This window comes from Gigantopelta aegis, chromosome 10 (genome assembly GCF_016097555.1).
Source record: "Gigantopelta aegis isolate Gae_Host chromosome 10, Gae_host_genome, whole genome shotgun sequence".
Taxonomy (NCBI): Eukaryota; Metazoa; Mollusca; class Gastropoda; order Neomphalida; family Peltospiridae; genus Gigantopelta; species Gigantopelta aegis.
In genome coordinates, this window is record NC_054708.1 from 16107559 (window position 1) to 16119610 (window position 12052).

The following is a 12052-nucleotide window of genomic DNA, read 5'->3' on the forward strand; positions in this document are numbered from 1 at the left end:
ATAAAAAAAAAAATTAACATTGAGTTTCAGAATTTTCATGATCTTTGCACTTGTAACTTTTATAAATTCTGTATTATCACATCTGTGTAAAACTATAGAAAAAATAGTTTTCAAGAACTTCAAATACTGTCACTCCTTCAATCTGATTAAAATTAGCTCTACATTACAAAATTGCTCATTTGACCTCTACGTCATACAATGTGGCTGAAATAACAGAAATAATAGCTTTTCCCCTTAATTTTTATGATAAAGATAATAACTAGTTGATGACGTTGGATATCTGCATTCTTACCTTCACAGGATAAAGCAGACATCTGTCGTCATTAACTAGTTATTCTCTCTATATATATATAGAATGTCTATTGATCAGTATATTGGTTTTTTTAGCAGAAATCTCCACGGTGATATAAGAGGTAAACAGATGGGTCTTTAGTGACATAGAGGTAAATAAGATGGGAGACAGTGTGGCAACCAGTGAAGATACAGATGAAAAACCTAAGACTGTGAAGGTCCAAGGGTTTAGACCACACACAAGCAATGATGCACTTGAATTGTATTTTGAAAATCCCAGGAAGGGTGGAGGAGACATTCTTCATTTCCAACGACATAGCGATGTTATCTACATAACATTTGCTGATTTCAAAGGTGAACAAAATTCTATTTTGTTGGTACAAGAATATCACACTTCTAAACAGTCAAAACACTGTCAATCAGTGTCAAACCTCGGGTGGTGTACCATTGTAAAATAATTATATTTTTAATAACTACGAATATCACAGGAACTAGTTCAAGATTGTCTTATGCTCAACCAGAGAAATGAAATCATAATTCAGGGCTCGACCTTAGGACTTTGTTATCTACAGCAGTTAAAAAGTTTGTTTTGTTTAACGACACCTCTAGAGCACATTGATTTATTAATCATCGGCTATTGGATGTCAAACATTTGGTCATTTTGACATATAGTCTAAGAAAGGAAACCTGCTACATTTGTCCATTAGTAGCAAGGGATCTTTTATATACACCATCCCATAGACAGGATAGTACATACAACGATCTTTGAGAGATTATTTGTGGGCTCACCGACAGGGATCAATCTCAGACAGACCACGCATCAAGCGAGCACTTTTCCACTGGGCTACGTCCCGCCCTTCTACAGCAGATATGAAAGAATTTTGCCAAAATTCTCATCTACAGCAATTGTATCATAACCAGAGCAAGTACTGTCGTTAAATTCAAGCCCTGTAATTATTGTCCACAATTGTGTAGTCCTTTTTTTTTTTTTTTTCATTGATATGGAATGTGTAGCCAAAACAATTGCTTTTTATTAAAATTAAGATCATTGAACATGTAGCCACAATTTTCATGTAAATGTGGATATTGTCCTTTTTATAATCATGTTCAGATGTTCCCTATTTTTAAAAAGATAATATGTAAAACAAACCACCTGTCTAATCTGTTTTGTAGTTGCTAAGACCATTGTTGAAAAGACCCACAGGTTTGGCGACTGTGATCTCCAAATACAGTTTTCCATCGCCCCATCTCCACAGGCTGTTCGACCCAGCTACACTGACAGAGTGCTGATTACAGGTATCGGAGAGTGCACAACAACAGACTGTTTGATAAACTACCTGGAAGTCCGAGGTCAGTGTGACATCAGGGATAACAATGTCCTGTACGGTGACAATCAAGGAATGGCAGTTGTCATATTTGATAAAATGCCAGGTGTGAATTTTAAAATATTTTTTTCTTTGTTTCTGTTAAAATTTCCACTAAAATGTGTTCAACTAATAATTCCTTCATTTCATTTCCGGTCTGTGGCAATCTTATGTCATACAGTAGTTATAAAATGCTTCATTTAAAGAATAAAGTAAAACTAGCTGTTTGTCATTGAAGCCTTTCTGATACCGATTTGTCTGGCGTCAGTCTATCCATCCGTCTATCAACTTTTGCTTTGAAGTCTAATAGCGAGATATTTATAAAATTTATAATTTTTGAATTTTAAATAGACATTTAACATTAAAATATTAAGTCTGTCTTCTCCTAGAGTTCTGAAACTTGGTACTATGATTCTCTGGGGCAATCTTCACAAACTAAAAGAGATATTTTATGGAATGTTCAACTTTTGAATTTTTATTACATTTAAACATTTTAAATAAAATTTTATCATTAAACATTTAAAAGTCTATCTTCTAGAGTTTTGATTGTATAGTTCCTAAACATAGTATAATTATTTTCAGGGGCAATCTTCACAAACTAATAAAGAGATATTTTGGAATGTTTAGTTAACTTAAACATTTTAAATAGATATTTAACATTGAAAATTAAACAAAAATCTCCTAAATTTTTGATTGGATAGTTCTGAAACTTAGTATAATTATTCTTAGGGACAGTCTTCACAAACTAATAGAGAGGTATTTTTTAAATTTAGAATTTTTGTTTAAATTTAAAAAAAAATTAAAATGAGTTGTTCTTTACAAATTAATTAATTATCTAGTACTGACAAAAATTTATATTAAATGGCGGAGTGTACTTAATTTTAAAATAAAAAGGCTAAAACATTTGGTATTTTAGTAAATCTGAGCAACAAAACCTTAACACATGATCAGGGCAGTATCTCTGCACGATGCAGTTGAGTCACAAGCACAATAAACATAAGGTACCATTTCATTTCAACTACTTTAAATATATACTAATTCATCTTGTAAACTTGAAAATGTTTCTGTTTTAACTTCAGACCTGGAAAAACTCCAAGCAGAATGTGCAAAACGACCTCTGGAAGGTTCTAACTTGACAGTCAGCAAGGTTCTCGTTAGTAAGACTATCATTGTACGGGGACTAAAATCAAAGACCACTAAAGATACAGTTAGTAACTACTTTGAAGGGAAACGTTCTGGTAATGTGGATGGTGTTGAGGTTGAGAAGGTTCGGATGATTTCTAATAAAGGTTACTGTCTGGTTTGCTTCAGAGATCATACAGGTAAAATTACTTATTTAGTGAAAATAGTGTAGTATAATACATAGTTGTAGGGTTCAAATGTCTTGTGTTGAAATTTATAGCAGGTGATTATTAAGTAAGAAACAGCAGGTGAAAATGGACACAATTAGCCTGTAATAATGGCAAAAATTACTCAAGAATACTGTGCATTAAACAGTCCCAATATTCCTCATGTCAGTATTTCCTTTTGAGCAGGGTTAATTGTAACTCTTTATATGATCCAAACCCTTCATTTTAAACAGAGAGACTTGGTAACCAGTAGTATGTATGGTAATGGAAGTGACCTGTTTAGTCAAATTCTATTTTAATGTTTACATTTATGAATATATTGAGCCATTTTGTGTTCCCTTTTGATGGTTTTGTCATTCAATTTTCTCTCATTTTAAACTTCTGTAAGTTTTTAAACTCTGTTGCTGCCCAAATAGATGTATTTCTCTCAATCTGTGATATCTATGCACATCATCCACAACCTTTCTTTCACTCAATGATCTCCTAATTTAATTACTAACCAGCTTATAGCCTCAGAACAACAATAATTATGCTGGTATGTCATTAAATAAATTATACTTTCCTTTCCATTGCATTTATAATAATAAATTACATTTTCCAGCCATTGAGCCAATTGTGACCATTAGCAGACGCCACAAGCTTGATGGCGCTACTCTGGATGTTGCCGTTTATCACGAATGTCTTTTTGATGAAGACGACGATGACGACGACAGTGAGCCAACCTTGTGTGAAATCCCAGCTCCAGTGGAAGTCAAAAACCTTGATAAGCACAAACTGAAATTTATTCAAGAGTCCAAAACATCAAATGAATCTCTTTTCAAAGATTTGGAGTGTCGTCATGCCAAACTAAGCTGGTCAGAATTAGATGATAGATCAGTTACTCTAACATGTACTCTGACAAAGGAGATGCCAGATGCTTGTTCCTTGTCAAGCAGCTGGGCTAGTGATGCAGAAAATGTGTTGCTCAAATATCTGAATGTGCTACAAGTTGAGGAAATACATGTTCTTCAAGATATATGGGATGAAGTTGTGAAAGAATGGGATGTCAAGCACACTGATGATGCGAGTGTGTTCATTTTGAGGGATCTCTCTATAGTAGTTGTTGTTGGACATGCAGCAGTTGTCAGAACTACAGCGGAAGAAGTGAAATCTTTGGTGAAGAAGATCAAAGAAACATATGAAAAGAAAAGCAAAGAAACATTTGAGACCATTAGCAGTATAAAATCAATACTACTGCATCTACTTCTGATAAATGACTTTCCCAAGAAAATGATGAAAAAATATCCTGGGTTGACAGTTAATATAAAGATTCAAACAGCTGAAATAGTTTTTCAAGGAGATCTTGGATCTGTAAACAAAGCAAAGCTTGAAATGTACCAGTCATTACTTCAGACTACTAAAGAGTCCAGGTTATCCAATCTGTCCGAGGGTCAGTTGCAGTTGGTTATTAAGAAACGTGTTCAAGATTATATTTTTAAGAAATTAAAAAGCAAAAATATATTAGGTGCCTGGGAAGTAAGTGATACCGGAGTCACAGTCTTGACATTCAGTGACACTGATCCCATGGAGGTTGCAGAAGTGATCAGTGAGTCTGTGGTTGAGAACAAACAGACTCTAGATCCTGAGACTGTTACCCTGTTGTCATCAGAGAAATGGAAGTCATTCACTACTCATTTGTCGGCTAGATTTGATGATCTTCTGGAAATCACTCATGAAGCTGGTAAAAGTAGTATTACCATTATTGCTACAGATGATATCATTGCTACTGTAACAAAGGAAGTTGATCAATTCATTTTGGATAATGCCATATATATCCAGTCAGTAAAGTTTCCATCAGGTATCCATCGCTTTTTGCAGCAGTACTGTGAGAGAGAGATAAATCAAATAATGTCTGATTTGAAAAGGCTTCAAGCAGTCATACAATGTACACTTACTGGCAATGAATTTACCATTAATGCTACTAAAAATGGAATGGATTCAGTTACAAAAGCTTTAGAAGAATTGTCTAGTAAAATTGAACAAAAAAAGTATGTACATAAACGATCTGGCATGTGCAAGCTGATGCAATCTCTAAGAGGAAGTCAGTTTATTGCTGGATTGGAGTCCAGAGAAAGATGCATCATTGAAACAGAATTTGTTGATGGTCAAACACTGATTGCAAAAAGCCACCACACAGTGGAACAAGCAACATCTGCAGCTGAAATTGTTGAAAGTAATATGTCCAATTTGAAAGTTCAACATGGTGTCACAGTCTGTGCTTCTGCTGAAAATGTGGATAACAAGGCCAGTTTTTCTAAAGGTGTTGTCAAACAAGGTAAAACATATGGCTATAGTGCATTTGCTTTTAATTATTATTTATTTGATAATATTCATAACAGAGAAACCACTTTTATTAATACAAGCTGAAGGGTCAATTAAGTGACCTAATCCAATATGGATGATGCAATGTGTATATTGTGTCTAAAGTTTTCACATGTTCAACCTTTTCTTCAAAATACTTGACAAGTTTCAACTAAAATATGGTGTGCTTTCTTGATCCATGTAGAAACAAATTTGTGAATTTGGTCATTCTGACCCCTGCACCCAGGGATTTTAATCCAATACTTTCTGATATCCACTGCCCACTTTATATTGATCTGTTATTTTTCACAAGTAGGGAAATTACCAGAGTTAATGACGATAAACAAGCTGATGTAAAATGTAAAATTAAGAAAATTAATAGATGTATAGCTGATATATATAATAATAATATAGATGATGAAAATATCAGAAACCTTACAGCTCATTTAGATACATTATTCGTCAATTCTGATACACCAAACAGAAACAATAAACAGTTTAGTAAAAGATTTGGTGAACATCATGAAAAAGAGTGCCGAAAATGCTGAAATAAGTACAAACAAACATACTACAGCTAAAGAGCAAATTTGGTTTGGTAAAGAGTGTAGAATAGCAAGGTTTCATTTTCACAAAGCAAGACTTAAGTTTAATCACAGTAAGTGTAATATAGATCGTCTCTCGATGATGGGTTTGGGCCAGCAATTTAGGAAAACTGTAACATTTTAAATAAACATAAACACGATAAATCATCCGAACAAAAAATATGCAAAATGCAAACAAACAAATCCAAGGAATTTTGGAAACTATTAAATTCAATAAATGAAAAAAAAAACCCACTCACTGATATAGAAATGAATACATATTTTGAATATTTCAAAGAAATAAACGAAACAGACCCTAATGATGTTGAAAGCATTAACATAGATATTTCCTTTGAAAACAATATCCTAAATAATGAAATCACTATTGATGAAGTACTGAAAGCTATTAGATGCCTTCAAAACAAGAAAGCAATGGGTTCAGATGAAATTTCAAGTGAATACCTTAAATATGGAGAAAGCAAACTCGCCCCAATCTTAGTAAAACTATTTAATATCATTTTCAACACAGGCATACTACCAGAAGATTGGCTAAATGGAATTATTAAGCCAATTTATAAAAAGAAAGGTAGCCCGAAAGATCCTGAATCTTACAGACCCATTACAATAGTAATTAAGTTGTTTTGGAAAGCTATTTAAATAAGAGAATAAATGATTTCCTTGAATCCACAGAACAACTAAACGAAAGTCAAGCAGGCTTTCGCCAAGGTTATAGTACTATAATGATCATATTTTTTCTTTGCATGCTCTATGTGAAATTATCAAACAAAGAAAAAAGAAATTTAACTGTGCCTTTATAGATTTCTCGAAAGCATTTGATACTGTTTGGCGAACAGGTTGATGGCAATTTTTTTTTAGTCTAGATGTAAATGGTAAATTTCTTAGAATTGTTTATAATATGTACCAAGGTATCAAATCATGTATAAGCCACAATGATGAATATTCAGCTTATTTCCTGTCTCAAAATGGAGTACGTCAAGACGAAAATCTGTCCCCCATATTATTTGCTATATACTTAAATGATCTAGAAAATACATTAAAAGAGAAACAATGTAATGGTATAAGAATAGAGTACGAAAACAACAATACTGACCTACTGTTTATAATTACCCTGCTACTTTATGCTGATGACACTGTGATTTTGGCAGAATCACCAGAAGACCTACAAAATCTTTAAACGTTTTCTCAGAATATTGTGAAATTTGGAAACTAAAAGTAAATACAGATAAGTCTAAAATATTAGTATTTGTGCAAAACCACCCAAAAATAAATCATTCTACATTAAGGACATTAAATTAGACATTGTTGATAGCTATAAATACTTAGGCATTATATTTACTAGAACAAGATCGTTTATCCAAGCAAAAAAATCTTTAATATCACAGGCTAATAAAGGTAAGGAAGGAAATGGTTTATTTAACGACGCACTCAACACATTTTATTTACGGTTATATGGCGTCGGACATATGGTTAAGGACCACACAGATATTGAGGGAGGAAACTCGCTGTTGCCACTTCATGGACTACTCTTTTCAATTAGCAGCAAGGGATCTTTTATATGCACCATCCCATAGAAAGGATAGCACATACCACAGCCTTTGATGTACCAGTCATGGTGCACTGGCTGGAGCGAGAAATAGCCCAATGGGCCCACTGACTGGGATCGATCCCAAACTGACTGCGCATCAAGCGAGTGCTTTACCACTGGGCTACATCCTGCCCCACTAATAAAGCTATGACCTTACTGAGAATGAGAATTAGAAATCTTAATTTACCAACAGACGGCCAACTACGCTTGTTGGATAGTACCATTGTCCCTATCCTGTTATATTCCTCGGAAATTTGGGGTTTTGGTAATAATCAAAATATAGAAAGAATACAGCTAAATTTTTTAAGAGACTTATTAAGACTAAGAAGAAGTACCCCACTGCCCATGATTTATGGGGAATTAGGCGTATTCCCATTAGATATTAAGATACAAATTAAAATGCTCAGTTTTGGGGCCTCGTTGATCACTGGAAAGACTTCTAAAATATCATATATACTATACAAAACAATGATTAGTGAAAGCACTAAAAATGGGTCATAATTTAAATGGTTAAGTAATATAAACGATATATTAAATAAATTAGGACTGGGAAATTATTGGTTAAACCAGACAGTGTCAAATAAGAACTTGTTTATTAAGTTAGTTACTGAATGTTTAAAAGATCAATTCAGACAAACCTGGAACGAAAATATTAACACTTATCCCAAATGTATTACTTATAGAATATTTAAACCAGCACATGCTTGTCAAAATTACCTTCTTTACTTACCTTTAAAAATACACATTATTTACAGTCGATTGAGAACCAGCAATCACTATCTTCCAATTGAAACTGGCAGATGGCAAAATATTGAATGAAAAATTAGAATTTGCCATGTTTGCAAAATCACAATTGGTGATGAATTTCATTATCTATTTCAATGTCCACACTTTCCTAACGAAAGATCAACCTACCTAAATAAATATTACTTCAACAGACCAAACACTTTTAAATTACACAAGCTCTTTAACACAAAACAATTATCTATTCTAAAGAAACTATGTACGTTTCTTAATGTCATTAATAGTGTATTAAAAGACACACCTTTGTCATAGATTTATTCAACTAATATATTTTAGCTTTTGTGTATGATATAGATAGATAGATAGATAGATAGATAGATAGGCAGATAGGCAGATAGATAGATAGATAGATAGATAGATTTATATGCATTGTATTGTATATACATGTATACATCTCTGCAAAAATTAAGCACCACCACTTTTTTCTAATATTTGTATGTTTCAAGTGTGTATTATTTTTCTAATGGATATATCATCCACAACTATCGAATTGCTCATGGTGTACTATTCAGTGCTCATTATTAAAAGACCACAAAGAAACAAAACTGGTGAAATATTGATGTGTGTATTGACAATTCATTGAAACATGTAAAATCAGAGGTATACACAACCAAAACAAGTATGACATTGAGAAAAAGTTCACAAATCAAATCTGTTCGAAACTGGTTTGCAAATGTCTAGCATCACAGTCACTTCCAGGAACATGCCACATCTTCAGTACCTGGTGTACCATCCTCTCACACTGACGACATTCTGCACACGTCTTCTCATACTACTGACAAGTCGTCTGATTGTTAACTGTGGGATCCTGCACCTTGTTCATGGAGTGTTTGGGCTAGTTCCCGGAGATTCTGTACTGGGGGTTCCATGGCTTTCACTCTGCGACCCTAAATATCCCACAAGTGTTTGAAAGGGTTAAGATCAGGACTCCTCACTGACCAAGACATCTGCTCAATGGCATTTCTCTGCAAATGTTGGAGCACTGCCTGTGCTCTGTGTAGCCTGGCATTATCATCCATGAATATGGGATGCGTGGCAAGTGCATGGTTACCAAAATGTGGAATAACTTTGGTATCCAAAATGTCTGTTTGATAAATCTGTCCATTGAGGTTTCCATGGAAAACTACCAGGTCCAGCTTACAATCGTAGGAACAGCACCCCCACACTATGACGGACGCTCCACCAAAGGGAACTGCCTCCTGGATGTTGTGCTGGTCAAATGCAGTTCCTCTGGGTCTCCATATTCGCATTCTGCCATCAATCACTTTTAACAGGAATCTGCTTTCGTCGGACCAGTGAACCCTGCGCCATGTTCTGATGTTCCATACCGCTCTGGCATTACACCACAGAAGACGATCATATTTGTGTCTTGGAGTCAGCAGAGGTCTGGTGATAGGTCGCCGTGACCTCATTCCAGCAGCATGGAGCCTTCTTCTGACCGTGCTGGTGGATATCCGGTTATATGGTCTCCATAGTTCACAGAGGATGGTTGCGTTGGTGAAGGATCTTTGTCTTGCAAGTGGAACTAAGGCACAATTTTCTCTGTTGCTTGATTTCTTAGGTCGGCCTGACCTAGGCTGATCCTTAACCTGACCTGTTGCTGCCTGTTTTCGTACCAATCTCCTAACAACAGTGTGGTTGATATTGTCCTGCACGATAGTCCTGCATTTTTCATCCCTATAATTTGCCATTTCTGATTCTCTGTCAATCTGCGTCTAGCCATAGCCTTTTTACTACTGCTACCACACATATATCTGCAAGAAACAACACTGGCAACAAACTGACTTTTTGTGATACTGGTGGTTGCAAGCATCATGACCCACATAATATGAACGTGCAATTCTGGTACCAATATACATGTTCGCATTGCACGAGCTGAACAAGTACATTTCACCGAGAACATGTTTTATCCATAATGAAACATTACATCGATTGTTATTTCAATTTGAATCAGGTGGTGCTTAACTTTTGCTGAGATGTATATATATATATGTTTGTAAACACCTCAATGTAACACCATTTGGTTTTCTGACTGAATAAAGTTCTGTTCTGTTCTGTTCTTACCACAAGAAAACTTGACTTTAGATGGTGATGTCATGAATGTTGATCTTGCTACAGGGAACAAAGACAAATTGCAGGTAGACATTTTTTATCATGGTTAATACATATATACACTGCAGGGCACAATATTTTACGAGAACCGTTGTTCTGTTTGTGTGTTGGTTATGCAACTTTAAAATCATGTGAACCGCCAATCTTTGCGTGGTGAGCAATTAATTTCTAAAATTAAAAGTACCCTATCATAAGTCAAATTGAAAATCAGTTAATTTTTTTAATACATTTGCACCACCAATGTAGCATAGAACCGTAGTTCAAGAGTTCTACACTTAGGTAGGTCTAACTCATTGGTTACTAGAACTATATTCAAGTAACCACGAACAATCGGTTACCTAAGTAAAACTCACATGAACAGACTTCCGGTTACCTAAGATTATGAAATATTGTCCCCTGCAATGTACAAAATATACCTACCAGCATCTTCAGCCACTACCTAACATTGTTTATGTATAATCACTTTGCAGTTTGGATTTTTTGTTTTGTTTTGTTAATATAGTTGGAAAAGACATTGAGGTTGTTGTACAACTAAGTTTGTGCTACAGAATTGTTCAAAGTCGATTCATTCATTTGCATTATATTTCAGGCACCACTAGTCAATTCTGAGTCAAAAGGCTCCAGAACATTTAAAACTTAATATTCATGCAATAGAGAATATTACATTTAAAGTAGCTTTTGGATAGTATAGTTAATTTATATAATTTATCTTAAAATAAGGTTTTTTAAAAATGATATCTGATGAGGAAAAGCGAGTTGGATACATTTTTAAATGAGTTGTAAGATAAATGGTATCTAACAGACATTCCTTTTGACATATACTCTAAAAGCAGGTTTAAACAATCTGTAACCATCGTTTCTAATTAAAATTTATTTACAGTATTTGCACAGTTAACTGACCCATTTTAGGTAGGAGATTCTGTTTCAGAAGTGTTCATGTAAGTGGACAGCACAGCTTTGATGTTGTAAGTGATCACTATGGAGCAGCCAATCAGATGTCTTTAAATTGAACCCCAACGTGTGGAATATAACCGTTTATTACCCATATGGGCTCAAATATACGGGGTAATATTTTTTCGATCTCTGCACAGTGTGCAGATTACTTCTACAGCCACTGATAGGCTGGCTTAAAAATCACGACATTTGGTTGGTTGCTTGCCATGGCCGGAACTTCACTTTCATTCATTCATGACATACATTACACATACGTTATACGATCTACAAAGATTTACAGAAACAAATTGACTCATTTGTTTCATAAACATGAAATGGTATATTTTCATAAGCAGTGGCTTTAGCAGTATATATAAAATAATTATTTTCTAATGCAACTACAGTCGTATTATTTTGTACTGTAAACATTTCGCTGTAAATGAACGCCGTGATGCTATGACATCACTTACATTATGTCATGTAATGCGCATAAGATTATATGACATAATGGCTGATGGCTGATGGCTTTGTTGTAGACTGCAAAGGAATTTAAAAATCAGTTAAATTGACAATGGGTAATAAAAGAGATAGTCTTATTCAACTTACTGTACTAGCATAATAAATATGCTATACAACCTGAGTCATCTCCTCCACTGCAGAATTGTCTTCCTT

General features: G+C 34.4%; 2 protein-coding genes across 2 annotated transcripts in view; both read left to right on the top strand.

Moving 5' to 3' along the window:
* Nucleotides 1–393: 393 nt before the first annotated feature.
* On the top strand, nucleotides 394–5701 carry LOC121383497. Its single transcript, XM_041513569.1, has 5 exons — nucleotides 394–645; nucleotides 1465–1722; nucleotides 2735–2977; nucleotides 3606–5318; nucleotides 5661–5701. Exons 1-5 carry the CDS (start codon nucleotides 453–455, stop codon nucleotides 5699–5701), a joined length of 2448 nt encoding a protein of 815 aa, XP_041369503.1. The 5' UTR covers nucleotides 394–452.
* Nucleotides 5702–10410: 4709 nt separating this feature from the next.
* The window catches only part of LOC121383498, a 30744-nt gene continuing 29102 nt past the window's right edge, over nucleotides 10411–12052 (top strand). The window contains exon 1 of the mRNA XM_041513570.1: nucleotides 10411–10473. Within this exon, the coding sequence (XP_041369504.1) occupies nucleotides 10432–10473 (42 nt within the window). The 5' untranslated portion in view covers nucleotides 10411–10431. The remainder of the gene's footprint in view (nucleotides 10474–12052) is intronic.

Excerpts from the sequence above, each read along its gene's own strand:
- LOC121383497 (XM_041513569.1), top strand. The coding sequence starts at position 453 with ATGGGAGACAGTGTGGCAACCAGTGAAGATACAGATGAAAAACCTAAG. Across the intron at positions 1,723-2,734 it reads CATATTTGATAAAATGCCAG|ACCTGGAAAAACTCCAAGCA; the intron begins GTGTGAATTTTA and ends TTTTAACTTCAG. Across the intron at positions 2,978-3,605 it reads TTGCTTCAGAGATCATACAG|CCATTGAGCCAATTGTGACC; the intron begins GTAAAATTACTT and ends TACATTTTCCAG.